Source organism: Lepidochelys kempii, chromosome 7 (assembly GCF_965140265.1).
Source record: "Lepidochelys kempii isolate rLepKem1 chromosome 7, rLepKem1.hap2, whole genome shotgun sequence".
NCBI classification, from domain to species: domain Eukaryota; kingdom Metazoa; phylum Chordata; order Testudines; family Cheloniidae; genus Lepidochelys; species Lepidochelys kempii.
The window spans coordinates 102,429,575-102,455,842 of record NC_133262.1 but is presented as its reverse complement, the minus strand read 5'-3'; the positions used below and the strand labels follow the sequence as shown (position 1 = coordinate 102,455,842).

Here is a 26,268-nt window from a genome sequence, read left to right as displayed (position 1 = left end):
TAAAGTCTCCACATTGCATACAAAGCTGCCCTGCTGTTTCTTCACCATTGAGAAAACTGTTGTGTACTTTTCTTTCTTTACAGTGCTGCAAGTGAGACAGCCCTGCCTCCAGCCCTCGTGTACTATGCTGTGTTGCAGGCGTGGCCAACCTGACCCTGAGGAGGAGCCAGAATTTACAAATGTACATTGCCAAAGAGCCACAGTAATACATCGGTAGCCCCACATCAGCTCCCCCAATCTGCTCCCAATGCCTCCCACCCACCGGCAGCTCTGCTGATCAGCGCCTCCCTGTCCCTCCCTGCACCACCCGATCAGCTGTTTTGTGGTGTGCAGGAGGCTCTGGAGGGAAGAGGGGAGGAGCCAGGGCATGGCAGGCTCAGGGGAGGGGGTGGGAACGGATGGAGTGGGGGCAGAGCCTGTGACAGAGCCAGGGGTTGAGCAGTGATCACCACCCCGGCACATTGGAAAGTTGGCACCTGTAACTCCAGCCCCGGAGTCAGTGTCTGTACAAGGAGCCACTTATTAACTTCTGAAGAGCCGCATGTGGCTCCGGAGCTACAGGTTGGCCACCCCTGCTGTATGGGATCTCTTTCTTCCAGCTCTACAGCTTCTAAAATCTGTAGCATGCTAGCACTATTACTAGTTATAAGAATTTATTTCACTTTTAAAATGGTTCATGAACAGCCATCATGTTAGTGAAACTGTGTTTATTTTGAGAATTGATTATTATACCTGGCCGTTTTCCAAGCAGCAGAGAATTTTAGGTAGTGAAGGCTGGCTCATTCTTTAGCGTGGTTGTCCTTGGGTAATAGGAATTGGTTTTATTGACTAAATACTACTGAGTCTCACTCTGTCTCTGGAAAACAGCAAAGCTATGGTAGAATCCTTTCCCTGTAATTATAAGATTAATGAGACCTTGTTATGCTGTGAAGTCGATGTCGCTATATTAAAAGTTGTTGCTCCCTATTGGAGTGTTTGTATATTTATACATTTTATAGTTGTTAATGCTTAAGAGAACTGAAAGTTTCATGAGGCATCTAAATTATGGAAATCTTCTTTGTCTCCGTAGATACGGATTCTGCAGTCATAGCATTTTCCGCACAATCCACCCAGGCTCACAGAACTGTTTAGAAGATTATAATAATTCATTTAACAAAATATTCATAGCCCTGTAGCGGGGTGGTTTTGGCAGTCAACAGGCCTATTGGTCTGAGCCTTCAACTCCAACCTTTCTGTTAGTTCACCCTCTGGATGTAGGTTTAGTTGGACTGGCCTCCTTGACGTAACCCCTAGCCCTACCCTCTTTAGGGCTGGGTAAAAGGGGACCCTGGTCCTTCCCCCCCTCCCCCCCAGGTCCCAGTTCAGGACCTGAATGTGAAACTGTGTGTACTGATTTACGTTAGGCTGGCCCACTTGCTCACTTCCCCTGAGCCATTTCCTACCACAACTGCATCTCAGTTTGGGGTGTGGTCACAGTGGACTTAGCCCTTAGTTCCAGACCTCCACAGCCTAGGCTGATGCTTGCAGTCTTCAAGCCTTTGCTGGTTCTCCCTCCCTCCCTCTTGGGGAGCATCTGTGGGGGAGGGGAGACTCAGTCAAGTACCCACAGTACAAGCTTCCTCTCCTGTTGCTGCAGAGCAGTTCTCCTCCAGGAAATGGACTCCTTCTTCTCTCCCACCCAGGGCTGCAGAAACTCCATTGATTCTGGTCTTCTCCCAGAAGCACACTCAGCGGTGGCTGAGAGACAAAGCCTCCTTGGCCCAGTACTGCGCCAGCCCTTCCTCTGTCTCTGCCTTAGTGTGGGGTTTGTAAAGCCTGTCACAAATCCTCATGGTTGTGAATAAAAATTTCCAAATGTGTGACAAATGGTGAAGCCCTGCTGCCTTCTTGAGTCTGCACAAAACATGAAGCAATAGCGCTGAGGGGTTGGAGCTGCCCCATTTATTACCGTGTAGTGATGAATCTGAAAGCCAATTACGTCAATTTTAATGTGTATTGTTAACTATTTCAATGCTGGTCATTTTAGTAGAAACATCCTGCTGACCTGTTTATCCATCTGTTTTGGATACAGAGGTGGATATTAGGCAGGAGAAAGAGGGTGGTTGGTGGTTGTTGTCAAGGGCAGGATACTAGGAATTCCAGTCTCTACCCCTCAACAGTTCAAGTCACTCTGACTTAGCTCAGAAAGAAGAGAGGCATCTGTTCCCAGTGCAGAAAGTCTCAACAGTTTCCTGGGTGCCAAACCCACAAACTTGTCCTCTCAAGCTGGCCCTGACAACATCCATTATGCAATATTGTTACTGTCTAGAAAACATGACCTATGAGGGAAGATTGAAAAAATTATGTTTGTTTAGTCTGGCTAAAGAAGACTGAGAGGGGACATAAGAGTTTTCAAATACATAAAAGGTTGTTATAAAGAGGAGAGAGGAAAAATTGTTATCTTTAACCTCTGAGGATAGGACAAGAAGCAATGGCCTTAAATTGCAGCAAGGACAGTTTAGGTTGGACATTGGGAAAAACTTTCTAACTGTCAGGGTGGTTAAGCACTGGAGTAAATTGCCTAAGGATGTTGTAGAATCTCTGTCATTGGAGTTTTTTAAGAGCAGGTTAGACAAACACCTCTCAGGGATGGCCTAGATAATACTTAGTCCTGCCTTGAGTGCAGGGGACTGCATGCACATAATTTGTGTGTCCTGCAGATTTCTTTACTTCCCCACAGAAAAATGACTTTCTGACAGGGAAGCAAATGGAAGTCACAGTAGTGGTCATGTGACCCTTTCCAGCCGTATGTTTCGGGTGCCCAGGGCAGCCGGCAGAGGGGTAAATTATTGTGGGGAAGGAGGTGGGACTGGGGAAGATCCAGCTGGTGGCTCTTACCCTGTGCCAGGCTCAGTTGCTAGTCCCAGCTGGGCTGGGGAGGACCCACCCCCAGATTTCTCCCCCAGCTGCAGGAAGCTCTGCAAACCCCCCTCCCCTCCACTTCCTTTGTATTCACTGCTCCTCAACTGCAGGGGGAGGGATCCCAGTACAGGGAATTGCTCCCCCATCTGCCCAACCCCTGTGCATTGAGACCCCCTCATACACAGACCCTCCTGTGAGCCTCACCCCCCCACCTGCACTCAGAACCCCCTCAATAAGCCTCACTCCCCCTGTACCTGGACCACCCTGATGAGCCACCCGCACCTGGATCCCCAACCCACCGAGCCTCAACCAGCTGCACCTGGATCCCCACCACACTGAGCACCAATCCCCCAGCATCTGGACCCCACATCCAGACACCCCATTCCCTGCCCCACTGAGCCCCAACCACCTTCACCTGGACCCCCCTGCAGAGTCCCATTACCATTGCACCCAGAACCCCCCAACAAGGCCCTGTGCATCCAGATCCCCCCCGAAACCAAATCCCCCACTGAGCCGCCTGCACCCAGATTGCCTGACACAGAACCTTCTCAGCTCACAGCTGGATCCCCCCCACACTAAGCCCTTCCACACTTGGAGCCTGCCTTTGCACACCTGGAGCACTTGACACAGAGGGGCAGGGCCCTTAGGTGTTTCTGGGGCAGGCCTGGTCCTTGCGCTGTGTCAGGGTTGGATGCAGCCTCACTGCTGAGTCTGTGTCCCAGGTATGGAGCTGCACAGTGATTTCCTACCGTTGTGCAGCTACTGGACTGTGCTCCCCAATGGCATGCTGGAGTCTCTATTTTTATTTGACAAATACATTTTGCAGAATTTTAAAATATTATGTGCAGCATTTTTAATTTTCTAGTGCAGAACTTTTAATTTTCTGGTGCAGAATGCCCTCAGGAGTAACCAGAAGACCTCTTGAGGTCCCCTCCAGTCCTATGATTCTATGCATTGGTGATTCCACAGCAAGCTGCAAATTGAAAATGTTTGGCAGGCAAAAATTCAGTTTAATATGAGTAAATAACCCAAGGAAAACTGATTATTCATTTTTATGTGTAATTCAACAAAAACATCCCTCTGATGTGTGTGAAATCCACTTCACCCACATAAAGCCTATGGTAGTCATGCTCTACATAGGTGGAGTGCCAAGGGCCTGTGGTGATGGATGTGTTGGAATCTGCAGCCCTTCCACCCCAGTTGTGCAGGGAGTTATGGCCAGTGGATACACTTAAACATGGATCCCATCAGCCCTCCTCTTGCCTGCACCTATCACATCTTTCCATGCTAGCCTGTAAAGGAGATCCATTCTACCTGTGATAGCCCAGCGCAGCTATGATACAGGCTTAACTGGTGCAGAAGGTCTGACTTTACCTTACTCTGTTGCAGCATTCTCAGTGTACTTCAGAATTCAGTGCCAGATTATAAAAGAAACCGTGAGCTTTGACGGAAGAATCTAGGTCAGCTTCCCGCATAATACATAGGGCTTTCTCCAAAGATAAGCTACAGTGCAAACAATGCTTTGCATGCTTCCTGATCTCACTGTGATAAATATCAGCCAAATAAAGTTACAAGGGAATTCATCTTTAGGCTAGCTCAAGACTGGATCCCTCTTTGGACCAGACCAAACATTGCTAATTGTGGAAAGCTACGCTGAACTGTTGGCAAGTGATAAATGTGCAGCTCCTTTATTTACGAAATTACTCACTCTGGTCTTCAGATAAGATGGACACTTGATTTTATTTCAGTAGCATGTCAAGCTGACAGAGCAAGCTTTTTCCTTTTCACCTAAGGCAAAACTGCCAGAATCTGTTCTCATTAAGAGGATAAATGTACCGAATATAGCTGTATTCATTTTTAGGGTTGGCTGGTTGGCAACAGACAAAACAATTTCTTTTTGCTATCCTAAAGGCTAAATGCAAGGTCATCCTGTGGCAGACTCTTTACTGCTGGAGTAGAAATAGATGTTATTGCAGAATGATAAATTCATTTTATTAAGCTCTTTTATGGGCATGTATGTGTAATACTGTCTGATGATGATGGATTATTTTATAGCACCCAAAGGTTTACTAAGCACATCTTTAGTATCAAAGAGAAAGGCATGGTCCCTGTCCTGAATAGTTTCCTGGCTTGTTTGATTCAGCATTGTGATGTAAGTTAATTTCACTATTGCCACAAAACACCTCTGCACTATATTCTATGGAAATAATGTGATAAACTCACAGCAGTTGCATTTGAAACCATGAGAGTTACCTGGTAACTAACATCAGTGTTGTTTCATGTAAATTCTTTGTTACCAACAGACGCATTTTCCTAGTCTGCAGTGGTATGTAGCTATGTAACTTACAACTAGAAGTGGCAGGAAAATTACAATCAATACGTTTTCAGTGGAAAATGGGGCACAACAATTTATGCAAACAGTTTTCCATTTCCCCCCAACTCTGTGCTCTCTAAGGGGAACTTTACTTTTCTTTCATGCTTGTTTTCTTGTGTCCCATAATCTAAAAACATTCAGACAAAAAGTAAATGATCTGCCTTTGTATGGAAAATCCTAACTGTCTGCTGCTAAAATTTGGATTTCTGCAACATTATAATTTTGATCTACATTTCATCCAGGTGAATAAATAAGTACCATGATTAAAGTTCAGGTCTAAGGCCAAATACTCATTCACATGAAGTCAATGGCAAAACTGCCATTGGCCCATAGTCTCTAAGGCCCCAATCCTGCCCGAGACTCCATGCAGACAGGCTCTTGGGCCTAAATGGAGCCCTATTAACTGTAGTGAGGCTTCATGCAGGAGTCTGCCCATGTGAAGCCAGTTGCAGGATCTAGCCTTAGGTTACTGGTCCTGTAAATGTAGTGAATGTAGACAAACCACTAACCCTGCCGTGACCTACGCTTTTGATTCTATTCCGGTGCCAGTCTACACAGCATATCAAAAAGATTATCAATGGAGTAAAACATGTAAATCTCACAAGAAAAGCATGAGATCTTGTGAGATTTTCAGCCTGATTTTTACAGACCCATGAGGTTCAGATAAGGACCCAGAACTGAGGCTGCTTATTAGAAGCAAACTGTTGAATCTTCTGCAGTTTGTCCATTATTGAAAATGATCTGTTGCTGCTCTACAAATACTGAAACAAGGCTGACCCTCTTACTTTCAAAGGAGGAGACATAAGTCCTCTAATAATTCTCTATTACAATGACTTTGTTTCTATCCTACCTAATGACAGATGCAGGATTAGTCATGTTGCGTGATGGATGTTGGCTTAGCAAAGCTGTAACAATTGCTCACTGAAGCTGTGTGAAAAATTTTGCAGCTGAAGCAAAACTGGCAAATGTTTGGCTTTGTGCCAGTTTAGCTTGTGTGTGCAAAGTATCTGACATTTCAGCTGAAATGTTTGCAGTGATGAAAAGTGGTTCTATGCAAGGGTTTTATCATAAAGTGAAAACTGGAAAGGTCTCTTGTTTGATGCACCTATTCAATCTCTCAAAGATAAACGACCCAAGCTTTTTTCCAGAATACCACCCTAACTTTGTACTGATCTGCTCCATATAAACTGCTCTAAGGTAAGATTTCTGCAGCGGGTTATACCTTCATCTGGCAAAATACACTGGAGATTTTATACTTTAATCTTGAAAATTATGTTGACGTAACCAACAAGCTCCAGAAGAGGTTTTATTTGCTTGAGTCAACCTTCTGAGAAGTTACATTCTTCCAAAACTCCTGTATCCATTCAAGTGTTCTTTTTTGGAGCCGCTGTGGTATTTCATCATATACCTCCGATGTAATGAATGCATCTGTAAATCAGGCTTGATAAGGTATGGTAAAGGGAGACTGTGTGATACAGTTAAATCATTGGGAAAGGTCTCCCAGCAGTTTGGGGTAGGGGCAAGAGAGTGCAAGGTGCTAATCACTTCAGTCTGTGAACACCCATCCCTGCAACATGAGCATTGAGCGTAAGCTTACAGGATGCCATGGGGTCTGCCTTCCTGCGCAGAGGAAGATGTGAATACAGTTGGTGAAAATTATCAGCACCTAAAGAGAAGGAGTCAGCTCAGCCTCGCTGCAGGAAGTTAGAAAGCTAGAGAATAAAACTCCCTTTAAAGACTACAGAATACTTTTTTTTGTTCCGTTAGTTAGAAGCATTATACTTTAATTATTCAGCTCCATGTAATGAATAAGAGCTTCGGCCATGGCATTTATATTATCCTGTAAATATTCACTATCTGTGTCAGTGCAAAAGGGCAGTATGATTTTATTTTCAGGAAACAGGAGGACCACACCTGTACAAGGTGCAGCTTTATCATTCCACTAGCTGTGTTAATAAAAAAAAAGTCTTTATATAGTCTAAAACAGGGGTCCTAAAAAACATTTGCAAATGTGAACAAGCGGTTAATAATTGACTTGTAGATACTCACCATCTCACTCTTAACTGAACAGACCATCTCCTTCCTTATTTATGATTACATAATGTCCCTCTAGCACAGGGTCACCATGTAAACCACAATGTTTCTATTTAGCCACTCCAGACAGGAACAAGACTCCAGCAATAGCACTGATTTTGCACTGGTGTTCATATTGTTTGCTACTCTGCATGGCCTAATGTGAGTGTAGTCGCTAGAAGAAGTGAGTTCATACTCCAGAATAAAGTAACCGAGGAAGATTGGTGAGGCAAAGAGCAACAGTGAATTCTAAGTGTGGACGGGATCATTTACTGTGGGGCTCAAAGAGAAAGTGAAAGATGAAAAAAAAAGGGGGGGGGGGAGAAATGGCAACTGATTGCAGTGGAGGGCAAAGCACTGAGGCCCCAGTGACTTTGCCCTATAATCTTCAAGATTTCTTATGTTTTCTGGATTAGTCTACCGCTTTCCAATCAGGAATTATGTCCATAATCAAAATAATGGGCCTGTCCTTGCATCTGATTGAGCTCAGACTTCAAAGGGCAGAGTAAAGGGTCTTTGTATTTTTAGGCCACCCTGGTCCTGGTGCTGGTTCAGCCCTCACTACAAATTAAACAGCCCCTAGAGGCCATTCTGCAGCCAAGAAAAGTCAGAATGCAAGAGGTGGAAACTGGCTATGCTGAATGATGCATGGATGGGGAGAGAAGGGCTGCAATAGGATTTGCTTGGATGCATAATGGGGTAGGACTGAAGGAGCAGCAGCACGAAGATGGAATGTTTCCTTGCATTCACTTTCCAAATCTCTGTGTCCTAATGCCCTTTACACTTTGCTGCTGCCCACTCAGACAGTAGCAGTGCAGTGGGGATCCCCTAAAAACTCAATTCTGGATTGTGTTCCACCCATTGAGAGGTCCTGGTCTTCACTGTGCTGTAGCTGCTGCTTTGTTCCTTCCAGACTCTTAACTTCACATAGGTACTCCCCCAGGGGAGGAGTCAGGAAGGTGAGCTATGCAAAGCTCATTCTTAAAGGGCCCACAGACAAATGGTGCACATAGGGATCATTATACAACTTCATTTAACTGATGCCCTTATCAATAAATAATTTGTAAACATTTATGGCAAAATAGATCTAAAATGATGAAGATTAATTCAATCAGTACTAAAGATAGGCGGACAGCACAATGAACAACTGAAGTGAACAACAATATACATTTGCAGTTTAAATTATCAGCCATGATTGTCCACATATTGACTTGCAATTTTCTTCCACATTACCTTTAAATGAAAGAACTGGTATCACTAAAATAAAATACCATCTTTTGGTGCATTTTCAATGGGTCTCTCCTGTTCCTTCCTCTTGGAATACCTTGCATGGTGATAGAAGACGATGATGATGATAGTTGCAACATTCAAAAGAAAGATAAGAAGCATGAGCCAATATGAATATTCATAATTGTTTCTGGAGTGTTTATATTCACTTGAAGAAAACACACAGTTTGAAGCCAACTCTACAGACAGTTTGTTTGCCTCTACGTTCACTGCAAACAATATCATGATTAGAAGAATGAAGATGCCTAGAAAATAGGAATACAATGTTACAAATAGCACTGTGATATTATATGGGTACACTTATGCAAATATAACAGTTCTAATATCTATTTCATTCTAGGCATTTCAACCAATTGGAAGAAAAATCTGGAGTTTCCTATAAATAAAATATTCTGGGGAGTTATCTAAAGAATTTACTGTGCCCTGTCTGACAACTGATGTGCAATGTTTTGTGTACCTACCTCTGAGTCCAACTCAACTCCTATTAAAGCCAATGGAAGGATTCCTCTTGACTTCAGTGGGAGTAAAGCCATCTAAGGGGGAAGTCTTGCTGTTGGACCCACAGCAGAGATATGCATAGTATATTATCCACTTGACCCATATACAGGAATCCTATTGACACCAATAGGCATTTGCATGTTATACATAATAGAGATCTTACCAAAGATAAGAGAGCTGAACTGCAGATCCAAGAGCCACATTTCCCCACAAACTTTAGAAGATATGTAGAGATGTAAGTCACTATAGAAGTTACCTAAATGGTGCTACAGCATAAATGTGTTGCCTGTATTAATATGACTGAAGAAGAATCCTTGTTTTTGGTTAGAAGTTCTAGGAATAAAGTAGACAGTGGGATTCTATTTCTTTAGTCTAAATTGCAGTATATAAGAACATAAGAATGGCCCTACTGGGTCAAACCAAAGGTCCATCTAGCCCAATGTCCTGTCTTCTGACAGTGGCCAGTGCCTGGTGCACCAGAGGAAATGAACAGAACAGGTAATCATAAAGTGATCCATCCCCTGTCGCTCATTCCCAGCTTCTGGCAAACAGAGGCTAGGAACACCATCCCTGTCCATCCTGGCTAATACCCATTGATGGACCTATGAATTTATCTAGTTCTTTTTTTAACCCTGTTATGGTCTTGGCCTTCACAACATCCTCTGGCAAGGAGTTCCATAGGTTGACTGTGCATTGTGTGAAGAAATACTTCCTTTTATTTGTTTTAAACCTGCTGCCTACTAGTTTCATTTGGTGACCCCAGTTCTTGTGTTATGAGAAGTAGTAAACAACACTTTCTTATCTACTTTGTCTACCCCAGACATAATTTTATAGACCTTAATCATATCTCCTCTTAACCGTCTCTTTTCCAAGCTGAAAAGTCCAAGTCTTATTAATCTCTCCTCATATGGAAGACGTTCCATACTCCTAATCATTTTTGTTACCCTTTTCTGAAACTTTTCCAATTCCAATATATCTTTTTTGAGATGGGGCGATCACATCTGCACACAGTATTCAAGATGTGGGCATACCATGGATTTATATAGAGGAAACATGATATTTTCTGTCCTATTTTCTATCCCTTTCTTAATTATCCCCAGCATTCTGCTCACTTTTTTGACTACTGCTGCACATTGACTGGATGTTTTCAGAGAACTATCCACAATCACTCCAAGATCTCTTTCTTGAGTGGTAACAGCTAATTTAGACGCCATCATTTTATATGTATAGTTGGGATTATGCTTTCCAATGTACATTACATTGCATTTATCAATATTAAATTTCATCTGCCATTTTGTTGTCCAGTCACCCCCAGTTTTGAGAGATCCTTTTGTAGCTCTTTGCAGTCTGCCTGGGTCTTAACTATTTTTAGTAATTTTGTATTATCTGCAAATTTTGCCACCTCACTGTTTACCTCTTTTTCCAGATCATTTATGGATATGTTGAATAGGACTGGTCCCAGAACAGCCCCTAGGGGAATGCCACTATTTACCTTTCTCCATTCTGAAAACTGACCATTTATACCTACCCTTTGTTTCCTATCTTTTAACCAGTTACCAGTCCATGAGAGCACCTTCCCTCTTACCCCATGGCAATTTACTTTGCTTAAGAGCCTTTGGTGAGGGACCTTGTCAAAAGCTTTCTGAAAATCTAAGTACACTATATCCACTGGATCCCCTTGGTCCACATGCTTGTTGATCCCCTCAAAGAATTCTAGTAGATTGGTGAGGCATGATTTCCCTTTACTAAAACCATGTTGACTCTTCCTCAACAAATTATGTTCATGTATGTGTCTTACAATTTTGTTCTTTATTATAGTTTCAACCAGTTTGCCCAGTACTGAAGTCAGGCTTACAGGCCTCTAATTGCCGGGATCACCTTGGGGCCCTTTTTAAAAATTGGCATCTCATTAGTTATCCTACAGTCATCTGATACTGAAGCTGATTTAAATGATAGCTTACAGACTACAGTTAGTAGTTCTGCAATTTCACACTTGAGTTCCTTCAGAAGTTTTGGGTGAATACCATCTGGTCCTGGTGACCTGGTGTTTAATTTATCAATTTGTTTCAAAACCTCCTCTAATGATATCTTAATCTGGGACAGTTCATCAGATCTGTCACCTAAAAAGAGTGGCTCAGGTTTGGGAATCTCCCTCACATCCTCAGCCGTGAAGACCGATGCAAAGAATTCATTTAGTTTCACTGCAATGGCCTTATCATCCTTGAGTGCTCCTTTAGCACCTCGATCATCCAGTGGCCCTACTGGTTGTTTGGCAGGCTTCCTACTTCTGATGTACTTAAAAAAATTTGCTATTACTTTTTGAGTCTTTGGCTAACTGTTCCTCAAATTCTTTTTTTGGCCTTCCTAATTGTATTTTTACAGTTCATTTGCCAGTGTTTATGCTCCTTTCTATTTTCCTCACTAGGATTTAACTTCCACTTTTTAAAGGATGCCTTTTTGCCTCTCACTGCTTCTTTTACTTTGTTGTTTAGCCACAGTGGCTCTTTTTTGGTTCTCTTACCATGTTTTTTAATTTGGGATATACATTTCAGTTAAGCCTCTATTATGGTGTTTTTAAAAAGTTTCCATGCAGTTTGCAGAGATTTCACTTTTGGCGCTGTACCCCTTAATTTCTGTTTAACTAACCTCCTCATTTTTGTGTAGCTCCCCTTTCTGAAATTAAATGCTACAGTGTTGAACCATGTGGTGTTTTTCCTGTCACAGGGATATTAAATTTAATTATATTATGGTCACTATTACCAATCAGTCCAGCTATATTCACCTCTTGGACCAGATCCTGTGCTCCATTTAGGACTAGATCAAGAATTGCCTCTCCTCTGGTGGGTTCCAGGACCAGCTGCTCCAAGAAGCACTCATTTAAGGTGTCAAGAAACTTTATCTCTGCATCCTGTCCTGAGGTGACATGTACCCAATCAATATGGGGATAATTGAAATCCCCCATTTTTATCACTGAGTTTTTTATGTTAATAGCCTCTCTAATCTGCCTGAGCATTTCACAGTCACTATCACCATCCTGGTCAGGTGGTCGGTAATATATCCCTACTGCTATATTCTTGTTATAAGAGCATGGAATTTCTATCCATAGAGATTCTATGGAACAGTTGGATTCATTTATGATTTTTACTTCGTTTGATTCTCTGCTTTCTTTCACATATAATGTCTCTCCCCCAAAAGCACGACCTGTTCTGTCCTTCAGTTATATTTTGTATCCTGGTATTACTGTATCCAATTGATTATCCTCATTCCACCAAGTCTCTGTGATGCCTATTATATCAATATCCTCATTTAATAAGAGGCACTCTAGTTCACACATTTTATTATTTAGACTTCTAGCATTGGTACATAAGCACTTTAAAAACTTGTCTCCTTTTAGCTGTCTGCCATTACACAATGTAACTGAATGGGACTTTTTTTTATTTGACTGTTTCTGATCAGACCAGCCTGTATTTTATCATTTTCCATCCTCTAGTCCTCATTAAGACATAGAGATTCTCTATTAATAGAATCTCCCCTCAGGGATGTCCGAACCATGCACTCCTCCGCACCTTTCCCACAGCCCTTAGTTTAAAAACTGCTATACAACATAAATATAAAATATATCATTTTGTCCTTGAGAATGAGTACTTTCCTAATTACTACTTCTGCATTTCTATCTCCTCTGACCTTGCTAAACTTGCTCTGAGTGGTCCTATGCTCGCATGTGCATAAACAATGGGCTGAAGCTCTCTTAAGATAGATTTGACTTTTCTTCAGAAATGAGTGAAATTAACGAGGCTCAGTGCCAGATGGAACTGGACACAAGGGTCCAGATTTTTAAAGGTATCTAGGTGCATTAAGATGTAGATAGGTACCTAGTGGGATTTTCAAAAGCACATAGGTGCCTAAATACCTTTGCAAATTTAGTCCTTAGTCACTTCCAATACCTGCATTTTCCTGCATGTCTGCCTTGATTTCTGTAGTTTGAGAAGGGTCAGCTTCAGATCTCTGCTGTGATGTGCATGCATTTAATTGCATTAAATTATGTTGTAAATAACTACCTCTGTTTTTTCATTTTTATTATTGCAATCAATGCACCCAGAAACTTACTGAATGATGGATTCATTTAAAATAACCATTACAATTTAATTGCTGTCTGAAGGAACAAGGTGCTCAGATACCATGGTGACAGTTATAGCATAATACCTGAATAAAATAGAATTCTCTTTCAAATGTTGCTGGTTTGTGATATTTTCATAGTCCTCCCATAACCATTAAATTCATAGACATGCAATCCTTAAATCTTACTAGTGAGAAGATAATGCTGACTTGCTGTCACTCCTGATAAGTGCCAGAGCTCTTGCTAGAGATTAGAAGTCTACCCTATATATATAATTTATATAATATATAATTTAGAAATGGGTTGGTGTGTATGCATGCATGTGTAAATGAGAATCAAGTCCTATAATTGATGTATGCATGCACATTCTCTCTCTCTCTCACTCACTCACACATTCCCCCCCTTCTTTGCTTTACCAGAGTGGTGTAAAAGGGCCTTAATGTACATGACAATCAGGCATTCTCTATGCAGTATATTATATAATTCCTTTAGAATAGTATGCAGTACATACTTACCATTTAGGGAATTCCATGTATAGACTCCAATGGGTCCCAGAAATGTCTGGTAGGGATTGGTTACGGTGTTGCAGCATGTAAATCCAGAACTCATAAGGGAGCTAAGCAAACTGAGAACCAGGAGCAAGATAATCACAACGTTCAAACTTTTCATTTCTATCTTTCCCAACGCTGTCACTGAAATATGATAGCTCAGCGTTAATACCAGATCCAATATTTGATATTAATAAAAGTCAAGTTTTGCTGAAAATATAAAACTGATTGTGAGCATATACTTATAGCCACCTAAGTCTCAGAGATCTGTTTGTGAATGGGAACCTGGGGTACAGTTGGGCCTTGAGACTAGGGCAGTTGGGCCTTGATACATTTGAGGATCTGGGCCTTCGTTATTACTTTATATGTGTAGATTGCTGTGTCTATTATTTTTCTGTCTTCCATAAAATCCTTCTAATTTGTCAGTATTGTTCTGGTAATAAAATGCCCAGATCTGAACACAATATTCCAGATGCAGTCACAGTAGGTCTATGCTGAGAATAGGGTACCATTGTACCTGGATATTTTATGTATTTACTTATTTTGATTTAAATAATATTGAAAAGATACCTATACAAGGCTCTAGGTGCCTTTATATGTAATTAGTATGGCAACAAAACCCCAACCACATTAGAACAATCATTCAAACAGGAACTGTGCCAGTCAGCATCCACAGAAAAAACTCATTTCCACCCCTCCTTTGGATACAACAGATTATTGTAGAGTACTGAGTTTACTGTCTATAACTAGAGAAATCGTAACAGTGATCAGGCCTCCACTGTGTTTCTTTTAAAATAGGTCATTGAAAATAAACAGGAAAGGAAACTGCTGTCTCCTGTTTTACATGTTACTCCTGGGATCTGAGGATACTTGATACCATAAGCCAATTTCTGGAAACTTTGTTCTATGTAACACCAGATGAGGCTCTGTTATGTAAACTATATACAAATGTCAGTAATTCTGCTTGAAATAAATAGGAAAAGATGGTGACTCAGGAGGTGGACATTTCACAAAGCTGATGTGAAGCAAGTGCTACTTCAGCTTTATTATGCATATAGTCTTATTACTAATTTTTGTCTATTTCACAAAATAAGTCTGGGTCTGTATGGATAGGATCAGTCCATTCTTCTCTGCCAAACTTACTTTAACCTGTTCACTCAAGTTTAACTAATCATGAGAGAGCCTAATCATGAGTCTGGACCCACTCTACTCCCTGACCACGAGTGATTGATCTTATGCAGGCACATTGCAATCCCAAGTTAGCAGATACAATATATCTGCACACTGTTACAGTGTATTTAGAGACACACTAAGTAGCATGTCCCATCCAGCATAGGATTTTTTTAAAAAAAGGTTTTTAGGTCATATGTTATAGGTTGCCTTTCTAGTGTTTGTAATATTTTATTGGATGCTAGAATAAAATCCCATACTTCACAGCTGGAACCAGCAAAAGGAATCTGCAAAAGCAGATTTTATTGAAAATAAGCGGTATGAATCTACATTTAAATAAAACCCTCTGTGCATTTACAGTGCAAAACACTCCATGTACGAAGGCCGTGGACATTTGCCCCCGCCTGTGGAATTCTCCCACAACCCTACCTGGCCTTTCCTACATCTATTTGCTTATTTTATTTTTACCAAAGGATAGGTCAGGTTTTGGACTATATTTAGGACTGTGACAATGTATTGGCTTTAGGACCCTATTAAATGCTCAAACTCTCATTGATTTCAGTGGGAACAAGTTTAGGCTACTGCCCTGGGTGTCTTCAATCTCCAGTGCTACCAGTTTGATACCTTTCACAAGTTCTACATTCATTTAAAAATTTACATTACATACTATAATTTTTTAAAGTACAATATAATCCAACCCAGCTTGATACATCCCCATGAGGCATCACAGAACACCTGTCTGCATGAAAATTGATGATCAGTTAAGTCAATTCTAGCATCAGTACTTTTCAAGTGTTTGTCAAGAGTTTCTGTAAGGTACTGGAAAAATAATAAAACTTCCTCTAATGATGTCACTTCCTGTTTCTTAATAAAGTTAGTTCAAGACTGGCATGTATGCACACCTCACCCTGCCACTTCTCCACAAAATAAATGGCCCTAAAAATGGCCCAAGTTTGCTTTCAGATTGAAAACAAGCCAAGCCATTGACAAAACACTTCCCACCCGGTATTAGCTGAATAGAACTTTTCTGATGTGCCCGCCATAGGTAAATAATTAAAACACAAACTCTGCTTATACTTCGGTAGGTACACAAATGTTCTGAGGTGACTAACAGCTTCTGAATTTTTGCCAGCTCATGAAAGTATAAAGTACTTGAATTACCCCATATAAATCATTAGCAGCTTGTTAGTAGGCTGCTGTTACCTTGGTCAAGTTTTTTGTGTTCTGTACTTTAACTTCCAAAATGTACAACAGGAAATCCAATATATCTTTCAGTGGAGTAAATAAATAAATTTGGGAGGTCTGTCATTTGTAAAGGTCTTTGTTAGTCTGTTTGTAAGGCTACTAATTAACTAACCCTTTAAAAACAATCACAGTGCTGTTGCCAGCAAATTCCTTAGATCCCAAGAACAGTCTTACAAGGGCAAAATTCTCCTTTTTATTTCACGCTGCAGATCTTTATAGAACGTTTCCCATTCCATTTCTCACACACACCATGCACTGAGATCAATGGGAGTTCCGCAAGGGAAACCAGCACAGAATATGTCATAGAGATCCATAGTGCACGAGATGCTTGCTATTAGTGAGAGGATGTGCTGTATATTTAAAAGTATGTTCATAACTCTTCCTAATAAATGTTGTATAAAACCTATTGAAGAAAAAGCATACCTCTCCCTTCACATTTTCTTTGTGCACGTTTGTATTATCATCCTTTTTATACTCTGAAAAAATATGATCTTTCAGGATTCTGAAGCTAGACATTTCCACTTTTACCTGGTAGCTAAATGATGACAAATAGTTTGTGCATTTTAAAATCCTTTTAGTTTTTAAATTGCCATGAAGCAAATTGCTAGTCTCATAATATAAAGATGCACATAATAAAACGAATGAACAACATGTTAAAGTTGTTGGAATCTTTGCTTGGAAAGATTAAAAATGGTTGCTGAAAATTCAACACAACAACAATGCAAACTACTATGGAAGATTTCAAATTCTGACATTTAAAATAGAAACTTCACAACATGAAGAAGAAGGAAGCCAAGTTGAACAACATCTATTTCCCTAAAGATGCTGAACTGCTCGTCAGAAGGATATTAGAAAAACTGAGGAACCATCTCCTGCACCTTATATACTCCACAAATGACCACCTGTAGCGGGGCAGTCACCCACTCCTGCCTGGAAGGGCTTAAAACAGCCCTGGGAGAGGGCCGGGGCAGGGGAAAAAGCTAGGCTGATTGGGAGGCAGCCTCAGCTGTGGCCATGCCCCAAACAGACCCAGCTGGCCCTATAAAAGCCAGTGAAGCTAGGCGTAGAAGAACTCTTCCTCTACCTTGTTGAGGGAGAGGGGCCTGGCTGCTGGGAAGCTGAGAGAGTACCTGTGGTAGAGCAGGGCTGGGGGAAGGCTAGAGGGGCTGGGGAGCTCCGGCCTGGAAATTCTGCAGGCCTAGAGTAAGGCCACAGAGGTACTGGGGTTGCAGAGGGCAGCCCACGGGTAGGCAGAGGCAGCAGGTCCCCCTTGCCTATGATGAATGGCACTTACACTACAGTTGGCCCCAGAGAATGGGGGTGAGGTGAAGACTAGCAGTGGCCATAGACTGAGGTAAGGGTTGAGGTCTCCCTGGGGAGGGGAGACCCAAATCTGTGTAGGGTACCACAGGTGGCGGCACCCTGCCGTGAAAGGGGACACTGGGGTCTGGGAGGGACTCTGGGCCCAGTGGCAGTGGGACACTAGCCTGCAGAGGGCGCTCTGGAGGCTGGAACGCTAATTCCCTGGATTACCAGCAGGAGGTGTTGCAGGGGTGAGTCTCGCATCGCTACACCACCTCAGACAAGAAATCATTGCATGCTCCCACACGCTGGAAGAAAAAAATCAGTAAGCCTACCTGGAGATCATGGAGGAAACCCAAAACTATCAAATAAAACCCCTGATGACTGCCATTCTACACACAGACAAAAAGTGGAACCAACTACAACCTCTCAACCAGTTGGTTAAAAAAACAACCTTTTTTTAATCCACTTATAGTTTTGGCCTTCACAACATCCCCTGGCAACAAGTTCCACAGGTTGACTCCACTGTGTGAAGAAGTACTTCCTTTTGTTTGTTTAAACCTACGGCCTATTGATTTCATTGGGTGACCCCTGGTTCCTGTGTTTTGTGAAGGGGTAAATAACACTTCCTTATTGTCTCCACACCATTCATGATTTCATAGATTTCTATCATGCCCCCTGCCCCTTAGTCTTCTCTTTTCCACGCTGAATAGTCTCAGTTTTTTAAATCTGTCCTCGTATGGAAGCTGTTCTATACCCTTAATCATTTTTGTTACCCTGCTCTGTAATTTGTACATTCTAATGTATCTTTTTTCAGATGGAGTGACCAGCACTGCATTCATCATTCCAATGTGGGCATACCATGGATTTACACAGTGGCTTTATAATCTTTTTTGTCTTATCTACTCCTTTCCTAATGGTTCCTAACATTCTGTTAGCTTTTTTGACTACGGCTGCACATTGAGCAGATGTTTTCAGAGAACTATCTAAAATGACTCCAAGATCTCTTTCTTGGGTAGTAATAGCTAATTTAGACCTCATTGTTTTGTAGGCATAATTGGGATTATGTTTTCCAATGTGCACTACTTTGCACATTGATTACCTTCCTTCATCCTCAAACCACTCACTACCCAAAGGGCCAGCCTCCTTTGAGACAGTACTGACTTCCTCCAGAAACTCTGCAACATTAACAACCTCCCCCAGAACACCACCCTTGCCTCTATGGATGTTACTTTCTTATGTACCAACATCCCTCACCATGATGGAATCACTGCTTGCCTCAAATACCTACAAGATAATTTACAACATTCAGAAATCCACCCCAAACACATTGTCAAACTCATCCATTTCATCTTCACCCATAACAACTTCACATTTAACAATAAACACTTTGTCCAAATCATGGGAATGGCCCTGGATCGTAAAATGGTTCCTCAATATGCCAATGTCTCTTCCTGGATCATCTTGAGGAAGAATTTCTGAAAAAATGTACTATGAAATCAACTGTATACCTGAGACACATCAATGATATTTTTTCCCCCCTCTGGACAGACAACCTAGCTTCCCTCATAGATTTTTTTTTCACCACAACTTCACCTGCTACCCTACACTGGAACCCATATGGGGTATAATCAAGCAATTACAGTCCATACTTGATGGGGACCACATCTTGAAAGAAAATCTTTCCCAAACCATCTCTTCTGGCCTTCAAACAACAGTACAATCTCCCCAAACTCTTTATCATTAGAATTAAGCTTCCCATAGACCCCAAAGGCCACCAGATCTTGCCAGAACAACGGATGCAAAACTTGCAGACCTATCTCCACTGCTACAATCATCAGTATTCTCCTCCTTCCCCCTGCAACACACCTTTCAAGATCCATGGGTTCTACACATGCGGTGTATCTCATCCAGCGCATCAAATGCGCCTTCGACAACTATGTGGTGTGGGTGAAACCAGACAATTGTTATATCTCAAATGAACTAACAGAAAAATAAGACCAAAAAAAATCACCCATAGGTGAACAATTTTCACAAAGCGATCACTCCATATGTAACCTCTCAGTCCTCATTCTCAAAGGAAATCTGCACAACACCTTCAAGAAATGAGCCTGGGAATTGAAATTCATAACTCTGCTTAGATGCTAAACACCATGGACTTAATACAGACAATGGTTTTATGGCTTATTAAAATTTGTAACACACCCAAGTGCATGCTAACCCTTAATTGCTTACTTCATTTTAAGTGGTCTCCAATAGCATGTGGAGACCCTTATGCTTAACAATCTGTCCCAACTTCTATTTAGCTCAGACACTCTGGTTAGCTTCCCCAGACCTGAAGAACTTTGTCAAGCTCAAAAACTCATCCTTTCCACCAAGAGAAGTTGGTTCAATAAAAGATATCACTGCTCTTGAGGTTACTTTTTTTTCCCTTTCAATAAAAGGTGCATAACTTGTACTGTCAATTCTATTTTCTCACATAAATGCGGCCTTTTGAGAGCCTCTTTCTTTTCACTGATGGGGAGGTGGTCATGGAATGCAGCCTTTGTGAGGATGGCAGAAGAGCTCTCTTCACCATCCGCTACCACATTAACCTAAAGGTATGACTATTCCTCAAGACCCTTGGATGGAGGACACTGTACAGTATTGGAATGTTCTGACTCTTGTGGCTTAACTTTTTTGATGATCATTTTAACAGATGAGGTTAAAAAATTAAGAAAATAATCTTTCACAGAAGTGTATGTATGTTTAAAAATTTGTAGAATCATATACAATAGACTTTAACAAATAAATAATAATGTACAATACAGACCCTAAGAATTACTTTACAACAAGTGCACTCTACACTGACTTTATTCCTAGAGGAATTTATTTGAGAGACTTTTTAACTTAAAGAAAAATATATTTAGACTATTCTTTAAACATATCTTTGTCTATATAATAAAAATCTCCCTTAAAGTAGCTTTCATGGCCAGAATAAACTCTGGGTCTTTTCAAATTTAAATATCTCAGGCATTCTTATTTTTCAATAACTATAAATAGCTATTGTGGTAAGCTAATCATTTAGTAATGTCGTATTTAAAATCTCACTTCTACTTTAATTTGAGAAGAACAAAACAGGGTCACAAATCTCTCTCTGCTTGGTCAAAGCCTACTTGCCCTACCTATACAAGTATTCTGTGACTGATTTTCATTTTATAATAGCACCTAGAGGCCATAATCAGAACTGGGGCTCCATTGTGCTAGCTGCTATAAAAACACAAAGACGAGGTGCATACCCCAAACTGCTTCCAATCTAAGGCCCTGATTCTGCAATGAGCTCTGTGTGGTTAGACTGCTGTGCCCACTGAAGTCAATGAAGGTCCGTCTGCATGGAGCTAGGATGAGGACCTATGTCCGTTGGTGTGAGAGGGATACAGTCAAACGTAAACAACCTTTTTTATATACAAAATTGGAAATTAAAATAATATTTTAACTAGACAAATATAGGGCTGATCTGTCCCCAAAACCTTTGTTCTAATTGAAATTGTTTCAATGGACTGATACCAAACTGTGTCACTATTTTCATTTTTAAAATATTTAAGATATTCTACTACTAACACTTGCAACTGGTTTTTTCCCCATTGTAATGTGGTCCTTATAACTTGCATTGAAATAATGTTGCCATCCTCATAATTTTGATAATATGCTGTTATCATAGATAATCAGCCAAAGGTGACTTCAGTGCAGCTACACCATATAGAAAGTATCTTGTCAATGTTACATATTGTTGTGGTCTTGGTAATGTTTTGTCATTGGGTGCAGGTAGAGTCTCCTTACTAAACTCAGAAAAGATTATGTTAAGTGTGTAAAAATAAATTATCCTGATTACTATTTCCTAGACTAGGATGGGGTCCTGTCTGGGTCAGTTCTGTTCTGTTAATTTGTCTGTGGCATCATGGTCTTTGTCAAAAGTATCATATATAAAATAATCTATAAAATATACATCTTGTCTGCTAATTATTTTAAACCATTCTTCCCCGACTTTCTCAATAGGTTTTGTGGCCTGCTTCTCTTCTCTCGTTCAAAGGAGTACATCAGAATAGTTTCTTTGAAGCCAATAGAGTCACACTGGTGTAAAATCCAGTGTAAGGCCCTGATCCTTGCAAACACTTATGTACATGCCTAGCTTTTACTAGTTCCATTTTGCTTTTTCTAATATATTTTTTCTAATATTTGCTTGTCTTATATATATAGCATCTTTGTTCAAGGTTCCCCTAGGTAAAACTTCATCTTTTATTGTTTTTCCCTCTCTCTTTCCTCATTTTCCCCTCGTCTTGTCTATATCTAGGCTTGGAAGGATGAGATTTTTATCAGTAAGTTTAGTAATCGTCAATTTCACCAAACATACACAAAGCAATGAAAAAATATTTCCACTGATGATAACTTAAATATATATATGCAGAGTAAGAAAATACTGGTTAGGAAATTGCTAGAGGTTGATTTCAGGGTATTTACTTTGTATATTTTGACATGTGATGTCGACAATATGTGTTCTAATAATATAAAGCTTTAACTTTTTTAATTTCAACATCTACTGTAATTAATTATTGTCTGACATGCCCCATAATTTTCCACAGCTGTGAAAATGTTAATAGACAAAAATTGAAAAAAATATTAAAAATAAACATCCATATTATCCAACAAAATTATAACAATATAAAAATTGAATTCTGCCAAGCCTATCTATATTCTCTCTCCTTTCCCTCCCCCGCACCTCTCACTTTCTCTTCTTTGTTTTTTGCCTGTCGTCCTTCTGTCCTATGGTAAATTTACTAGTAAGAGGAAATATGAAGAACTGAAGATATATATGTCTGATTTTTCTGTAAGTGTAGAGTTCAGCTTTGACCCAATCTATTGGACATTTTCAGATGTTGTGAAGTCTAAGATGCGTCTGGGTGGAAGAACACAACTTATTCTAATTCCCTGAGTTGTGTTGGAAATCTCATGTCATAGTTTATCAAAGTGGAATGTTGACAGGTACCCTTTGGTAGTCTCATGGAGAAACATCCCTATAAAAGGTGTATGTCAAGCTCATGTTGCAAGGTAAATTCCATATTGTCATGTTAGTCAAAAAGGAATTGCTAGTATTATATAGCTACAGTAACATGCAAACATAAAAGATTTTAAAAATACTAGTTTATATGTTAACCTGACTGGCTCCATTATTTACAAGTTAAAATGAAGGAGCCTTAAAAGAAAAGGCTAAAAATGAATATTACCCAATACCTAACTAAAATGACAATCAATTTATACAAATTTTGCCAAAATATTTGTACTGGCATTGTTAAATTGTTTAAATGTTTTACAGCCTAACATGAAACTTGTGACAATCATGTTTTAGAATAAAATTACTGTCTAAAACCTAACATTTTGGTCAGAGCACTGTATGCATGTCATTCCAAATCAGCAGGAACTGTATTATCTTTTTGAAATAATTTGTAAAAAAAAACGATAATAAAATGAGCAGTAACTACTTTTCCGCTATTGACTGAAAGCTTCTGCAAACTTAGACTTGCTGTTTTTAATACAACTGTTTCCCTTTTACCTTGATACTTCCCACAGACAAAGCTATGAACTAATAAGATCCTGGATAATGTGAAAGGGTTGCTGTTTGCAATTGTGTTGCTGCTATTATGTGCTGTACTATTTGTTCTCTTATTTTTACAACTCTCCTAAATCCCATAATGTTAGTATGTAAATACTCTAGTCTTCAATAAAAATATATGTATAAACAAATAAAAGACATGAACTGCTCTTCATAGTATCTGCTAAAATGAAATGTATCAAGGTAAGACAACACAACAGTATCCATTTATATTCACTATAGTAGTTACCTTGGAAATTTTTGGCTGGCGTTTCAAGTCCACCAATCACCTTCTTTGAACACACACCTTCAAAAACCCCATATGTGACGGTTATAATAGCACTTGAATTTCCTTCGGTAAAGTTAACATTACTTGAGACCCAGTTTTTGTTTGCAAGAACGATGCAGACTATCACAAAAGACCAAATACTGGTAAAACAGGCAGATGCAAACATCAATGTTTTTTTTCTGGATGGCATTTTATCAGAGAGATGTGTTTTCTTGTGGTGCAGGTTATACTTTTCTTCTTTCCTTAGTCTTGTTAATGAGAGCTCCAAGCTGAAAGAGACTGTTCCCTGCTGTTAGAGATTATAGACCTAGTTTTGTACTGGTAGAAAATTATGCCAGTAAACTTTGAACTAACAGCAGTGGTAATAAAGTTGTAAAATAACTGAACTTTGGTCTGGAGAAAAGATGTTGCCATAGTTACAACCATACTAGTCTAACAAAGGACAGTAGGAATCTGCCACTACAATGTCTCTTCATCAAATGATTTCCTATTGGCTGTGCTTTGCCAAGTGAAATGAAACCAAATCAAGCGTTAGTCTTTCAAATCAGATTTCCTTAGATATCTTCTAGAGCTTAAAAAATACTGGCTGTAAAATATTGTAGCTCATGAAGAGATCAAAGAAATCTTAAATTAGTGCTTTCTTGAAGATTTGTATTCAACCCAGAAAGCATTCTGAGCTGGTACAGGAGGAGAAGCAGGTAAGACTGGTAACTAATCTTGAAATATAGTTCTCCTATGTCCATATCCAAAAGACTTTCAGACACCCTGATAGACCCAGAGTTGTAACAGTAAATATTAACAAGGATATCCTTTTTTCTCTGTTTTATTTTGATGTAGGTTATAGAGCAGGGGTAGGCAACTTATGGCATGCGTGCCAAAGATGGAACTGAAAGGGTTAGGACCACTCTAGGCTTTTTTCTTTAACTTATCCAAAAATCATTTTATGTCTGAGAATATTTCATGTATATTTGTTGCTCTATTTACTGTTTTATTTTCCTCTCCTCTCTATAAAAAATGCTGTGTGTTGCACCCAGAGCACAGAGGATTTATTTACCACTCCACTCCATATCACACAAGGCATCATGACACTGGTAAAGGCTGTCTTCCAGACAAATGACATCATCTGTGTTTATCAGCAACGTGAACTCCCAAGAGAGGATAAACCCAAGGCCAAGTGACTGTAAAACAATTCCTGCCTGTTGTAATATTATTTTAACAATCGGAAGAACAGGGTTTTTTAGTGTTGACCAACTGTGACGCTAGCAGTTTCAGAAATGCCAATTTTAGTTTAAAACTATTTCAAAACATTTCATTATTAACACAGGTTTGACAGGATTCAGCATTCTGGTTGATAGGTTGTTTAGCTGAGTATTGCTGTTTTCTTTATTTGCTATTCTTGAGGTACTGTACATCAGGTTCAAGGCCTCTGTGCTCTTTCATTTTCAAATGCAAGACTTCCTGAAATTCTTACCTATTCTGGGTGGATACATATGATTTAATCATTCAGGCTGTGACATTGCCTAGAACTGTGAACTCCAATTGACTTCCATAGGAGCTGAGTTGGCTCAGCACCTTGCTGGATGTAACTGCAATCTTGAAGGATCAGGATTAGTGACATAGCACCACACTCATTCTAAAACATACGCTTAGAGGAAGTGACTGTCTGTGGCTAAGGTAGAAATACTAAGAATGGGGGTGGGGATGGGGGTAGAATCTGATAAAGAAAAGCTGGTAAATTCTGTATCAAATTGGGAGATTACATTAGAATTTTAAACTCAGTAAAACCTTCAAATTTACTGAAATAACTTATTCAGAGGGGTAGAATGGAATTATGAGAGGGATTTGAAATTAGCACAATGAAATTCCTCTGGTTGTATATGATGAGAGTGATAATGCAATGAGCTTCATGCCTATGCTGATATGTAATGGATTTATGGTATTTTTATCCTCCTATTGCTTTGATCTTTCTTACAGCACAAACAAGTATTAGAAAAATAATTTTAAATTTTATATGAAAATTTTTTCAAGAGAACATCCTTGAATCTTTTTAGTCAGAACTCAATGTGCATTTCTATATTTCTATCAATTGTTTAGCTCAGATATTGGTTTCTCTTCTTCAATTCCATCCCTCATTCCTCTGTCAGAGAGACATAAAAAATAATCACTCAAAACTGTGACTTGTATTTCACACAATGCTTCCCTTCTCCTATCTCTTCTTTCATTTTTCCTGATGCTTTTAAAAAATAAATCTTTGAAAGTTCTGTTTGGTGTTCATATTGCATCACTTCTTCTTTCTGTGTCTCTGTTTCAGTGACTGATCTAGTTTCGTACTGGCTTCAACTTTCTGAATGTGGTAGCAGGTTTTCAAGGGAAGAATGAGATCTGGTACTCAGGACTTTGTGCTTTGCTTTTAACAGCTAGAGGACATTGGTTCTCATGTCTCTGCTGTCTCCCGAGGGGTGAATTTTTGTGTTTTCCGCATGTGCTCACTCAGCATCACAGGCTTTATGAGCTTATTAGATTTTCAAAGAAAAGTAAGTTGGGTAGGGACAGAGGAAAATAAACTGGAAAATGATTAGGAATTCTCTACCCTCATCCAAAATATACCTTGCGATAATACTATCATCCTATAAGAGTTCTGTGTGTGTTAGTACATATTGATTGAAATAAAATGGCTTGACCTTTAGGGACTCTTAAGGTGTTAATAACACTACTAAATTTTAGATTATAGAGGACGACGACAAGAGAGTCTTCAGGTCCAGAGGTTGAGTGCATAATGTGCTGTTACGATGTTATCCAGCGATATTAGGAGTTGTACTTCCAGAATCTTACAATGTA

The 26,268-nt window shown here is 40.0% G+C and overlaps 1 protein-coding gene across 1 annotated transcript; it reads right to left on the bottom strand.

Annotated features, from left to right (window-relative positions):
• Positions 1-6,568: 6,568 nt before the first annotated feature.
• On the bottom strand, positions 6,569-23,739 carry CLRN3 (clarin 3). The gene is made up of 3 exons (XM_073354055.1): positions 23,392-23,739; positions 13,766-13,942; positions 6,569-8,880 (listed from the first exon to the last, which is right to left on the bottom strand). The coding sequence occupies exons 1-3, from the start codon at positions 23,618-23,620 to the stop codon at positions 8,606-8,608; spliced, it is 681 nt and encodes a 226-aa protein (XP_073210156.1). The 5' UTR covers positions 23,621-23,739; the 3' UTR covers positions 6,569-8,605.
• Between the last annotated feature and the right edge of the window lie 2,529 nt (positions 23,740-26,268).